General features: G+C 44.6%; 1 protein-coding gene across 3 annotated transcripts in view; it reads right to left on the minus strand.

Moving 5' to 3' along the window:
• SUMF1 (sulfatase modifying factor 1) overlaps window positions 1-12,277 on the minus strand; it is a 61,593-nt gene extending 49,316 nt beyond the window's left edge. The window contains exons 1-3 of one of the 3 annotated variants that reach the window (XM_035106599.2): window positions 11,993-12,277; window positions 7,253-7,426; window positions 4,943-5,017 (exon numbers count right to left, since the gene is read on the minus strand). In XM_035106599.2, the coding sequence (XP_034962490.2) occupies window positions 4,943-5,017; window positions 7,253-7,426; window positions 11,993-12,220 (477 nt within the window). In that variant the 5' untranslated portion in view covers window positions 12,221-12,277. The other 2 variants (XM_035106598.2, XM_060271355.1) reach the window with 2 other exon arrangements.
• Window positions 12,278-14,672: the final 2,395 nt, after the last annotated feature.

A 14,672-nucleotide genomic window follows, 5' to 3' on the forward strand; every position in this document is an offset into this window, starting at 1 on the left:
TGGGTGGGTAAAGAGGTTAAGACCTTGCAAATGTGGAAATGGAATGACTTGGTTGAATACAATCCATGACACCATACAATGGGTTGGTGCTGAGTTGGTTTGGAAGTACTGCAGGACAAGCAGCATTTAAAAAAAAAAAAAGGGCCATGCAAAAGCCATCATAGAGAAGTGTGTACAAACCCCCAGCATGTAGGGAAGTAGCAGCCCAGGGGATATGACAGTCAGGTTTCTAGGCTAAAGATCAGAAGATCTAATAAGCTTAGGAGGCCACATTTCATAAAGTTTTGATAAACTGCTGTCATAAGCGGCTACTTAGAAGAATAAAAACACACATGTCAAACTAGCCTCCCTTTGATCCTTATTGGTCTGTATTCTTGTGCTCTGCAATTTTTCTACCAAGTATCCAGTGCCAAACAAATTAATCTTGCCTGCTTTTTGGATCCAACTTTGCATCCTTGGACTGGGAACCTGATGCAAAGTTGACTTGCCTTTCCAAATGCCTGTGAAAATCAATATTTTTAGGTATGACCCTTGTTAGTTCCTTAGATGGCGTCAATGGCTGTGATCATAAAGCCTGAATGTCAATTGTATGAATTCCTCAGCCCTGGCCTTGCCAGCACCATCCAATTTATACCCAAGGGAGGGTGGGTGGGTGGGTGTGCAGTATTAAATTACATACAACTGAGAGCTCGAAGTTTAGAAAATTAGCAACAAAACTGCATTGTATTTAATGCTTTAAATGTAAGGATTTAAAAAGAAAAAGACAACAAGCAGCAAATATTCCTCCAGATGTTGCTTTTGTATTCTCCATTCCAGCCTACATACTTGAAAGGGGAAACACTTTGGGGTGAACTGTTAAATAACAGGTTAAGAATGCCAAACCACAAGAAAAGCAACTCCCTGCATCACTAGGCTGCTGGCCAAAGTCATCAGAATAATATCGTTTTTCCATGCCTACCCAGATGATGTTCTGCATGCCAGGATGTCCTAATAATACATATTGAAAAACAAGGCAAAGGACAGTCCTCTAAAAGTTACTCTAACCAAATAGGGGAAATCGCTGGAAAGAAGCAACAGCGTTTTAACACTTTGGGCCATGAGCCAGTTCCAACTCGCTTCCAATTGCAAGCATCAGGGACAATGCCTGTTGAGTTAGGCCAAGGACCATGACATACAGAATAGCTGCTTTAAAAAAAAAAGGCATTCTGCCATTTGACTCAGGGTAAAACAGTAAAATGTGGAGGCACAGATTATCAAACAGAATATTAAAATGGTTGTTTCCTGAACAGCGCTCTAAGGGAGAGATGGACAATCTCCCAATGTTTATTGCAATGTTTTTTTGCTGGTATTTCACATGTGTTTGTTTTTTAAGGCATGCAAACAAACGCTTGGGGGGGGGGGAGTTAATTACAGCATTTCTACCTCCCTGCCAAAATTGACAATTCCTTGAGGGGGGAAACAATACGGCGGGCAAATATTTTTAGAGAGGCATGCATTCCCCGCCTGCCTGGCTTTGAGGGGATTGTTTTGTTGTCAAAAGGCAAATGTCACCATCACCCCTGCCCAGCCACTACAAAACAGCAGGCCTTGAAGCGCTGGCCTTTGTAGTAGTAATCAGCTTTGGGTTCAACAGGCCATGCCTTTTCAAAAAACTAAAATTGTGCTCTAGACACAAAACCATAACCTTGAGTCTATGCAGCCCTCCCCTTTTATGTGCCTGTGTGATGCTGAGAGTCAGCATGTTGTAGTGCAGGCGTGGGGACCCTTTGTCCAGCCAAAGGTTGCTGAACTACAACTCCCATCAGCCTCAGCAAGCATGACCAATGGCCAGGGGTGATGGGAAATAACTGAGCTTGAACTCCCAACAGATTTCAGCTCCAGAGCCCCATTTGGAAGCAGTGACGCCTCTTCAGGCTTCTGAAAACCAGAGCTTGACACTTAAAACTAAGCATTGCTGGAGCATACACTGTTCCCAGCTTTACCATATGTCTGTCAGACTTGTCCATCCCACGAACAGGAGCAGAGTCTGGCAATCACAAAATCTTTTGCCATTCACAGCATATATCAGAATCCTTCATCTTCAAAGGATGGGGGGGGGAACATGGCCACCGCTGAACAAGACCCTTCTAGCTGAATTTAAAATAGGCTATCTATCTTGCCATCTTCTGCTTCATTGATTATGCAAAAGCCTTTGACTGTGTCGACCACAGCAAACTATGGCAAGTTCTTAAAAGAATGGGAGTGCCTGATCACCTCATCTGTCTCCTGAGAAATCTCTATGTGGGACAAGAAGCTACAGTTAGAACTGGATATGGAACAACTGATTGGTTCAAAATTGGGAAAGGAGTACGACAAGGTTGTATATTGTCTCCCTGCTTATTTAACATATATGCAGAATTCATCATGTGAAAGGCCGGACTAGATGAATCCCAAGCCGGAATTAAGATTGCCGGAAGAAATATCAACAACCTCAGGTATGCAGATGACACAACCTTGATGGCAGAAAGTGAGGAGGAATTAAAGAACCTTTTAATGAGGGTGAAAGAGGAGAGCGCAAAATATGGTCTGAAGCTCAACATCAAAAAAACCAAGATCATGGCCACTGGTCCCATCACCTCCTGGCAAATAGAAGGGGAAGAAATGGAGGCAGTGAGAGATTTTACTTTCTTGGGCTCCTTGATCACTGCAGATGGTGACAGCAGTCCCGAAATTAAAAGACGCCTGCTTCCTGGGAGAAAAGCAATGACAAACCTAGAAAGCATCTTAAAAAGCAGAGACATCACCTTGCCTACAAAGGTCCGTATAGTTAAAGCTATGGTTTTCCCAGTAGTGATGTATGGAAGTGAGAGCTGGACCATAAAAAAGGCTGATCGCCGAAGAATTGATGCTTTTGAATTGTGGTGCTGGAGGAGACTCTTGAGAGTCCCATGGACTGCAAGAAGATCAAACCTATCAATTCTGAAGGAAATCAGCCCTGAGTGCTCACTGGAAGGACAGATCGTGAAGCTGAGGCTCCAATACTTTGGCCACATCATGAGAAGAGAAGACTCCCTGGAAAAGACCCTGATGTTGGGAAAGATTGAGGGCACAAGGAGAAGGGGACGACAGAGGACGAGATGGTTGGACAGTGTTCTCGAAGCTACCAACATGAGTTTGACCAAACTGCGGGAGGCAGTGCAAGACAGGAGTGCCTGGCGTGCTATGGTCCATGGGGTCACGAAGAGTCGCACACGACTAAACGACTAAACAACAACAACATCTTGCCCTACAAGCAGCAAACACACCACCTCACAGATTGTCAACAGCAGAAGCAGGGCCCATTTCCCCAAAGAGTTGAGGGAGGCGAGGGAGTTTTGTTTTGCCACATGTATCGGGTCAGAGTCAACACTCCATTGGTTTCTTAAACTGTGGCTTAACAGATTTGTTAAGCTTCCTCTCTCCCCTTTTCTTCACAGCTTCCACTTTCTTCAGCGACAAAGAATAAACCCGGCAAGGTCTAATTGCACCTAGAAGCTCTGCACACAATGTGCTCCAGTGCGTGCTATTATTTATCCAATGCATAATATTTTCCTTTGAGAGCACAGTGGGAGCATGGTAAGATGAATCACTTCTGCAAAAGCTAAACTGATTAAGGTACAAAAACACTAAGTCACCTGGCGCTCTCCCCGAACAGCCAGCCAAAATGCAACTGAAAGCCCACAAGAGGCCCCCTTCATGTGTTTAAGGGGAAATTAATGTGTTCTTGCCCCCCTCGGCAAACTGTATTTCTCAGGTGAAAAGCAGGAGCAAAACAGAGGGGGAATATCTGCACAGCACTGCAAGACACTTATCCTGATTCTGAACAGTTTATCAGCTCCGTAAGCCTAGCAAGGTTTTGTTGTTGTTATACAGGTATAATCACCACCTTGATTTTTAGGGTTGTATTCATAGAATTTTAGAGCTGGAAGGGACCCCAAGGGCCATCTAGTCCAATCCCCTGCAATGCAGGAATCACAGATCTGGACCCTGCAATCGTCATCTGAGGCCCTTCTCCATGAGCCTCCTTCATGGGAGGTCTGGAGGCTGGCTACACAAAAAACGTACCTTTTCAATGGCAGCTCCTTACTTCTGGAATGTTCTCCCCAGCACCATCTTTAGGCACCAGTCAAAAAAAAACTTTTTTACCTGGGTTTTTGGCCCTTAAATTTAAGGGTTTTTAAGTATTTGTAGCTTCTTTTAGGCCTCATTTATATAGCTGGTTTTCTTTTCTTTTCTTTTTTTAAAGAGTTATTATTCATTGTGTCTTTTTGAATTGGTTTCAGTATTTCTATTGTGTTTGTAGATCACTTTGAGTAATTTATATGAGTAAAATGATCAATAATTTTGCATGCAAAGCTGATGCTCTCCCACTGAGCTACATTTCCTTTCTAGGAGCTCCCCAAAAGCACATCGTAGGTGCCAACCAACTAATTTGCAGGCATCTTCAGAGCCTGTGAAAGACAGATGGACAGAGATGACAACAATTACATCGCCAGGGGGTAGGACTAGATGACCCTTGGGAGTCCCTTCCAACTCTACAATTCTATTATTCTAATTACTGCTTACAAGGAAAGGCACAGCTCTGTAGCTATTGCAGTTTGCACGGGTCACTGCATCAACCCCTAGAAAGGAGAGATAACCCAGCCACAACGTCCTCATTTACTTCTGATATACTTATTCCTTTGTACAGTACTTGTATTTGCTCTTCTCCCAAGGAATTTGAGGAATACAATGGACAAAATTAATGTGAACTAATAATCCTTGAAAATAATTATGATAATGTTTCCTGTACTGAAATCTAACACATCTTTGCAGGTCCCCACGTACTTTGAATATAACAGACATATTAGTATTATTACTATAAAATGTTCACAGCCTTGAATTATCAGGCCAAAGCACAATAGCTAGTAAGTATGTGACTCACAGCTTGATGAATTCCAGTCTTCACTTGTTCACTCAACACACCTTCAAATACAAAGGAATCTCCAAATCTTTCTGCCTGAGAAGAAGAAAAGGGAAGCGGGGAGAGAAGAGGCAACTCTAAGTCAATTGGATTTGCATGCATGCAGCACCAGTGTTTTTATTCCCAAAATGTCAAAAGAAAAAAGCATCAAATCAGACAATTAAGCACACAATGGCCTTTAATTAATCCTCCCTAACAGCAATTCAGAGTTTGTTGTTAAAGGAAGTAATACGCCATGCGGCAGACTCACAGGGAGATGACAAGATCGCTCTGCTCAAGGTCATGATCGTTCCTAAAGCGATTTCCCCCCCTCATAGACTACGAAATAGGGGACCCAGGTGGCGCTGTGGTTAAACCACTGAGCCTAGGGCTTGCTGATCAGAAGGTCGGTGGTTCAAATCCCTGCAACGGGGTGAGCTCCCGTTGCTTGGTCCCAGCTCCTGCCAACCTAGCAGTTCGAAAGCACGTCAAAATGCAAGTAGATAAATAGGAACCGCTACAGCGGGAAGGTAAACGGCGTTTCCATGTGCTGCTCTGGTTTGCCAGAAGCGGCTTTGTCATGCTGGCCACATGACCTGGAAGCTATACGCCGGCTCCCTCGGCCAATAATGCGAGATGAGCGCGCAACCCCAGAGTCGGTCACGACTGGACCTAATGGTCAGGGGTCCTTTTTAGACTACGAAATATACCCTACGCAATGGACTAAACTGTGGTCTAAACCTCTCTTTAAATCCATCTCAGCCAGAAGAAGGGAGCTTACCTTGAAGCATATCTATAGATGGTACTTAACACCACAGAAGATGGCGCTGATACTTCCTAAAGCCATTGTTAAGATATAAACTGACTTCGACCCCGAGATCATCTTCTGAGGCCATTCTTTGTATGTCTCCTCCACAAGAGGTCTGAAGGGTGACAACATGAGAAAGGGCCATTTCTGCGGTGGCTTCCTGCTTCACGAACGCTCTCCCCAAGGAGGCTTGGCCCTGGCACTTTTGTGCCAGGCAAAAACATTCCTCTTCTCTTAGGCCTTTGGCTAATTAAACAATCTATGGCCTTTTAAACTGTGTGGAGGGAGGGTATTGTTTTTATTTATTACTATGGTATGCATTTTTGTGTTTTTCTGTTGTAAACTACCCTGTGATCCTTAAATGAAGGTCAGTATATAAATAATAGGAAACAATAGTAGTAGTAATAAATAAATAAATAATAAACAACTGTTGGTTCTGATTAGAAGAGAAGATGGCAGCTGCAGCAAACATTTCTACTTCCATTGATTGGGAATGCTATTTTATAATGTTTCAAATTCAATTATTATTATTATCATTTAGAAGTTTATTTTTAAAAGCTGAAATGAAACTTGCGGGACACAATCATGCTCATGTGAGATATATTATTAAGTAGGAGAGAAGCTGAAAGAAAGCAGCCTGATCAGAAGCATCTAATGAACTTGTCATTAAGGTGAGATTTGAAGACCAGCAAATCAATGGAAAATGGTTCACTATGCAAAAACAAGGTGGAAACATGGTGACTTCTGTTTCAGTGTATCTGAAGAAGTGGGCATACACATGAAAGCTCATACCAATGACAAACTTAGTTGGTCTCTAAGGAATTTATTTTATTTAATGCAAAAACATTTCATTACATATGTTGCATTATTATTAAGTAGGGGCAGGACCAGAAGTCAGCGGCTATCATGTATACTTGCGGCACCGGAAAATAAGTCAGTCAAGCAAGCAAGCAATCCTGGAAATGGCAAGAAAGAGCTGGAAAGTCCTCAAGGCTCATGAGGAGTCTCTCCTCAGAGTCTGAGGAGGATGTCAGTGAGCCAAAAGTCCAGCAATAAATATTTGAAAGGCTTTTTAAAAAGAACCTATGGGCTCCCAAAATGGCGCACGGGACCTCTCACTAATGCTGCACTACCCTGCTCAACAGCTGTTGGGCAGGAAACTGTATTGCCGCAGGATCAGAAGGGCTGTTCCCTGCCCTTTCTGGTGTTCAGGAGACAAAGGTACAGTATAAAAGAAAAAGTTATTTCTGATGCCTCTTAAATTGCCCTTGTTCCCTGCTCTGACGAGACTCCCCACTTCCACACATTTTGCTTATCGGCAAAATGTAACCCCCTCTTACGTAACCCCCTCTTAAGTGGGAAGTCGCCTGTATTATAGTATTTATTTTATTTTATCTTAATCCATCACATACGATCGCTTTGTAAGTTACTGTTTTCCTGCAATATTGCCGTGGGGAAAAACCCCAAACATTTCTATTCCCTACCTCTGTGAGGTAGCCAGTGGCATTCACAAACTTCTCAAATTCTGCATTGCTGACTTCATAGCGATCCATGAAGAAATGTTTGATGTGGATTCTCCTGGCGGGTGACTCTCCATCTTGTTCTATAGCTGGCTCATCAGTTCCCATCGTGAACACTCCGGCTGGAATAGAGGCCATCTGCAAAATGAAGGAGGCAGTTTCAGGAAAGTACATATCAGCAAAGCTCCTCATTTTCCTTCCATGCTGGATGTGGAAAGAAGCAATTGTTGCACTTGTAGGGCCATCAGCGTGCCACTGACCAACAACTTTACACTGAGGTCATATTGGGTAATCTTCAATGTTAGTGCTTCTCACAGTAGACCCATTGAAATCAATGGGGCTGGGGGCTGGGGGAGTTTCAGGTTGTTGATATGGGGATATCTGAAGCTTTACTGTATTACACAGGCAAAACAGAGCGGGATGAGGAATCAGTAGTTAGGCACTGAATGCAAAAGAGGTAAATGAGAATAGGGGTACACATAAAGGTGTGCTTCAAAGAAGACTGAGATAAAGTTTGAAGAACAAATGAAGACAAAATAATGCAGTACAGACTATCCTGACTGCAGGGAGGCAGAAAGTCTATTTCTGAATAACACTTGGATGCCATCTTGAATCAAGATGGTAGATTGGACCTTTCAAAACAGCACTAATATACAGTATTTGGTTTATTGTAAGTCTCAAGCAACAAGGCTGTCAGTAAACAAAAACTACAGAGCCTATATTCAAATAAACCTCCACAGCTCTGCCTTCAGTTCCAAACTGTTGTGCTCTAAGACTGGATCATCTTTTTTTATTTTCTACTAGCTGGCCCTGCACGCGTTGCTGTGCGTTAGTCTGTGAAATGGAGGGTAATAGCCCCCCTTCATATCCCCCTGAGCCTCAGAGTCCCCCTGAGTCGAGGCGAGATACTGTGGCGAGGGCAGGTTTCATCCCTGTGTCTCCCCCCACCCTATTCTGACCCATTACGTATCCCTGCCCTCTATTCGGACACCCCACCCCCCACCTGTTTGACTTGGTGGAAAACCAGGTCTATACCTGCCCAGGTGTGTGATTTGAGGGATTTTTGTCCCCAACAACGCTTGGGGAGTGGCCTGGATCGTTGTGTCAAAATTTCAGGACGATCGGTCAAGCGGTTACGGAGAAAAGTGGAGAACGCAGTTTCACGATTTTTACATTTTTATATATATAGATTTCTTTCTTTATCCCTCCTGTGCCTGGACACAACCACCTAACAGGCAAAAATACTTAACAGGTAGAACATTTCCCAGCCCATTTGATTTCTCTATAATCAATCCAAATACAAAATGGGCACGAAAGTTAGCAGTGCACCCACAACTGCGAAGTTCCCTAAAGGAAAAAGAGACACACATGCTTTCAACAGAATTCTGTTTATTTCCTAAGCTTGGGCTGGATTTGATATTAGCAATACCTGCCGCATCTCTCAAGCGCAGCAGTTGCCTAAATGCCTTGTGATCATCATCAACAGCACCCATCAGCTGAGGAGTTCTGTGTTCTCTCTTCCTTGGCTTATTGCTTGGCGGGGTGCAATTATTTGTGTGTGTGCGTTTCTTTTGATCTAAATAAAATGCAAAACTATGGTGAAGGTATGAACTGCAGCTCTGCCTATCTTCCCATTTCTTGCTGACTCACTACTGCTAAGGTAGCTGTTCCAAGTTGGCTCAGAAATCACAGATTAATAGCTCACCCCTCGGTTATCTCTGGAGCACACACAAGAACAGGAGCATTTCAAAAATTAAAGGCAGAAGAACAAAAACCCTTCTCTTATGCTTCAGTGACTGAATCATCCCACACTGACGTATGGCTTGGGATCTCCAAAATGTTGTTATTTGTGGACCTTAAGGTCCTCCGCGGGGCATACCAGGAGAGGCGGTCCCGTATGTACGAGGGTCCTAAGCCGCATAGGGCTTTAAAGGTCAAAACCAGCACCTTAAATCTGATCCTGTACTCCACCGGGAGCCAGTGCAGCTGGTAGAGCACTGGATGAATGTGGTCCCGCGGCAGGGACCCCGTAAGGAGCCTCACCGCGGCATTCTGCACCCGCTGGAGTTTCTGGGTCAGCTTCAAGGGCAGCCCTGCATAAAGCGAGTTACAGTAATCAAGCCTGGAGGTGACAGTCGCATGGATCACTGTGGCCAGATCAGGGCCAAATAAATAAATAAATAATATCCATTGTAAGGGATGAGAAAGTGATTTGCCTGAGATCTTTGAGAGCCATCACATTAATGGTGCTCCTGTTTCAAATCAATGAGTTGTTAGGCATTATTACTATTATTGTATTTTAAGGCCTGATTAAAGAGAAATGTTTTCACCTAGTGCCTAAATATATGAAATGTAATGAAGGTGCCAGACAAGCCTCCCTGAGGGAGAGGATTGCACAAGTGGGGAGCCACCGAAGAAAAGGCCCATTTTTATGTTTCTACCCTCTTGTGGAGAAGGCACATAAAGAAGAGCCTCATATGATGATCATCGGTTCTGGGTCGGTTCATATGGGGAGAGGAGGTCCTTGAAGTATTGCGGTCTTGAGCCATTTAAGGCTTTATAGGTCAAAAACAGCATTTTGAATTGGGCCCAGAAATTAATTGGCAGCCAGTGCAGTTGAGCCAACATGGCTATATGCCACAATGAACAGGAGAATCTAAATTCCAGACCAGATCAAAACTGTGAAGCAATCATGGTTCCAGGATCCTCATGAGCTGTGAAAAAGAACTTGTACAAATCATTCCATTCCTGCTATCTGAGGTATGGAATGGTCATATTATTGATAGAAATAACAAAAAGTCCACAAGATAGTGGGGTGGTGTCACAGGAGAAAAGATACTTAAGTTTATTGATGAGGAAATGTGGCCTCTTCACAACAAACTAAACAAAGGTAGCTGGTGAAATGGTATTTTGATCAACCCAGCTCTTGTGTGATATGTTAGCTGAAGAGGAAAACCTATGGCTACCTCCACATTTCTGTTTGCCCCATGCCCAGCAAGCACAGGTCCAAAAGGTTTTCCACTAGTCGTGCTTTCTAGGCATAGGTCTGAGTGATTTTGCCTTTGCACAGTCACTTCCCTAGAGCTCTTTAGTCAGCCTGGCAAGCAGGATGAGATGCGAATTGTAGCCCTAATTATCTGGATGACACCAGGCTGAGAAAGGCCAGTGGGTTTTTTTCTGGTGGTACTCAAGGGTACGCACTGAGGAAGCCTTAGATCAGTGGTGGCAAACCTATAGCAAGCATGCCAGAGGGGGCACTCTTGAGCCCTCTCTGTGGGCACGCACGCCATTGCTCCAGCAGGGCCGTAGCTAGGGGTGAAACTGGTGCTCCAGCGCTGCAGGAGGCTCCTGGCCGCTTCCAGCATGGTCCCAGCACTGCTGGGCACCATTTTCACCCTCGAGGCCGCGCTGGGGGGCAGAGAGAGGAGGGCTCATGCTGGGAAACTGCCGCTCCGTCCAAAGCCAGCGTCACCACTACTCAAGTCACTGACCAAGCCCATCTGCCACCATAACCAAACCTGACAGCTGCCTCTGGGCTGGCTCTGCCTCCCCACCATCATGCTCAGTTGTGTCCGACCAGCCTTCCTGCTCTAGCGTTTAGAGCTGTGGTAACCCGTGGTAACTCTGGCAAGCGGCTGAGCAGGCCTTGACTTTTGATGCGCCAGGGCCTCCTGCCAGTTTGTTGTTCCTACTCGGGAGTAAGCCGCCTTGAGTTCAGCAAGGTTAGACAAATTATCTGCATGCGTACAACAGCAAAAATCACATTAATTGTTCAAAAGTATGCCAAATGCAAACTTTTACCTTTCAAAAAAAAGTTGTTTGTATCATTGAAAGCTCTGTTATTGTGTTTTTCTTTTAAGACGAAAGATCAGAGGTCCCCGAACTAAGGCCCGGGGGCGGGATGCAGCCCAATCGCCTTCTCAATCCAGCCTGCGGACGGTCCGGGAATCAGCATGTTTTTACATGAGTAGAATGTGTCCTTTTATTTACAATGCATCTCTGGGCATAGGAATTTGTTCATCCCCCCCAAAAAAATAGTCCAGCCCCCACAAGGTTTGAGAGACAGTGGATAGGCTCCCTGGTGGAAAAGTTTGCTGACCCCTGCAAAAGATGTTAATGTATGAGTTGTTTTTTTTCTAAACTAAAACCTCAATATTCAGGTTAAATTGCCGTCTTGGCACTTTGCGATAAATAAGTGGGTTTTGGGTTGCCGTTTGGGCACTCGGTCTCTGAAAGGTTCACCATCAATGCCTTAGACTTAAGCACAAAGCCATTCACACAGCACTTCTAAGGATACCTCCTGGGTAACCTTGTTTAAGGTCCTCTTAGAATCATATTGTAGAGTTGGAAAGGTCTCTGATTGGGTCATGTAGCCCAGCTTCCTGCAATATAGAAATCTCAGCTAGATCATATATGACAGGTGGCCATCCAGTCCTCTGCTTTAAAAAACAACAACCAAGGAAGCCCACCACCTCTTGTGGGAGTCTGTTCCACTTCCGAACTGTCAGAAAGCTGTTCCGTGGTAATCTCCTTTCTTGTACCTTGAAGCCATTGGTTCGGATCAAATGCCATCTGCAGAGTCCACTGGAACATGTTCACCTAACTTCGCCGTGCTCCTAATCTGGTCTCTGCAGTGCCACCATTTGCACCGCCCCCTTCTTCTCCCCACAGCTATCCTTCGACCGCTTCGCTTTACCCACCTACCTGCCTGCCCTCCTCTTTCGATTGCGGGCTTTCCGGCTCGCCTCTTGGCTGATGTGCGGCATTCGCCTCCAGGGAGTACTTCCTCGCGGCCGCTTCTTCGCCGCTCGCCCGGTTGGCGCTGCTGCAGCCACAAGTGCCTTGGCCTCCCTCCAAGCACACGGCGGCGCGGAGCCACACAGCCCAGCAAGCGAGAGCGAACCAAAGCGGCCTGTGCCTGGGCGCAGCCATGTTGACTGGGACGTCACGTGAAGCCAAAGCGGTCAGCTGACTTCCCTCGGCGTCTCTTTCGCCCTCCTCCTCCTCCGCCTTCCCTCTCAAACCCTAAGCATCTTTCTTCGGGATCACGGATTCCAAGGGAACTGGTTACCTGCTGTTTTCGTCTCCCGCGGCAGATGATAGTGGGGGGAGGGGGAGAAAAAGAAAAAGAAAGGGCCGGGAGCGCGAACCCCGCTCCGCAAAGAAATGCAAACCTGTTTCTTCTTAAACCCATTTCCTGCTTTCATTCTCACAATCGCGCTTCGTATGTATTTCCCTCCTGTCCTGACCACGTTATTCGCCTTCTCTCTCGCTCCACTTGGCACTGTGAAATCATGCCCATGCGCGGAGGTAGCAGGCTGGTTTAAAGCAGGCGGCAAACTGCTCCAGAGGTAAAAGAAGCTGAACACCTGCTGAATTTTGTTCTAGGTTAATTTGAAGAAGCGCAGGAGCCCGTCTTCCGTTGCATCTGGCCAAGTATTGCCCTTGCCACTTTGAAGGCTGTCATCTTTTTCTTATTAAATATGAATGTGTGAAGCGACCTTGTAATTAACCGTTGGTTCTCGATGCCCACGTTATCCGGGCTCAATGAGCATCTCATCCGTTCCCCCTCTTACGACCCTTTTTGACAGCATCGCTGAGTATTGCGCCTTGTGAATGCAAAGCACGAGCGCTTTCCCTGACCTGTGGCTCTTCCCGGAAGCTTCTGCTGCATAAGAAATGCATCAGATACTACTTAACATTCTAACTCAGATTAAACCGGATTGCATACCGATACTCACAAAGTAAATACAGAGAGAATTAAATATTGTGATCTGTTTAAAAACTGCATTATTAACCTGACCTGGATACAAAAACTCCAATAACGATCCTCCTTTGCACAGGCTAAAATGAAAGAGTAAGCCCTACCTCCTTTGCTTGCCTTAGAGTATCTATAATCTAGGTGACAGATATTGATTCAGTAATACAAGTTTGGTCTCTAATATTGATGGAATATTGTTAGATTTAGACATGGGTACTATAGAAAGTCTCGGGAAATTATGGGAAACTGATTGTGGTAAAGAAATAGAGGAGATGGCCTAGAACTAATTGCACAATCAGTCAGTCCTAAAATTAGTTTCCTCACACACCCAATAAATTATGTTAAAAGTGACACATGGATGGTGTGGTACCCACTAAAACTTTCCAAAATCAACCAGGTTTTTCATAACTGCTGGCTTAGTTGCGTGATAAAAGGGTCGTACCACTATATATCTTAGACATGCCCACAAACACAAATCTTTTGGTCTCTCTCTTCCAGGAATTAAAGAATAAAACTAATCAACACATACTTTAGATCCAGACCCACAATTAACAGTTCCAAATATCTTTTTTCTGAAAAAAGCCCCGATCAGCCACTTAGTGATCACAATTTGGAAAGGTATGAAAGGGGTCACCAGGGACTGTTAGAATAAACTTTTTCGGGAGTATTACACTTGTGGGGGAAACTAACACACAAACAGAATGGTCAAGGGGAAGATAAATGTTACAACTTGTAGAAGTCAGTTGGCCCAAGAACCTGTTAGACTTGAGCCCACCATCTGTTGTTGATACTACACCACCCTGCCTCTCGCCTCCCATTCATTGTTGTGGTCCCCCTGTGGTACCCTCTCAACTCCGTGCCCAGTGTGAGACAACTGGTTGTGCTTCCCTAAATCCACCTCTGAGCTGAGTCTTCCAGCAGAACATTAGAGTTTTCTTGCTTTCTAGTAGTCAGCCTTTTCCAGAGTTCCCAGTTAAGAAAACTCCTTTCCCACTCTGTTCGTGGCACAAGCATAAACACACCAGCTACATAAACTTTAGGAGATGCTGACACATCGTGAACTTATCTACTACCGTATTATACAGTTCTTCTGGTCTAAAAAGTAAACCTTGTAAAGATACAAGTATACAGAGAAATCCACTAGGACTTTACCATGCTGGCTCACCATACTACACTGTACCATACAGCACGTAACCTTCAGCTGCTTTCCTTGCGGTGAGCAAAAACTCTTTTCAGTGAATACAGCCTTGGCTTTATACCCACCTATGTACATACACACATTCCTTAGAGAAAGGGAGGGTAAGTGTATTGTGTTCCAGGCATTTAGCCTGGGATTGTTTCTAATCCACCCAGTGCAGCTAACTCTAAACACAATCCAGACATGGAGGATGAGCAGCTCAAGACATGGACTAGTGTGTTTTCACCCATTTTTCCAAATTACACCCAAGATAAAGATAGACTCTTTCCCCACAAGAAGCATTTAATGTTATTGTGCATGTTAACTAAAAGGACAATGGCAGAGGACCACTATCTCAGTATAGTAATGTCTGGAATTCATAACGGCTTGTTCATGCTGATTTAAAGAGAAATACATTCAGCCAAGTCAAAAATGGGAAAATAGTA

Source organism: Zootoca vivipara, chromosome 2 (genome assembly GCF_963506605.1).
Source record: "Zootoca vivipara chromosome 2, rZooViv1.1, whole genome shotgun sequence".
Lineage (NCBI taxonomy): Eukaryota > Metazoa > Chordata > Lepidosauria > Squamata > Lacertidae > Zootoca > Zootoca vivipara.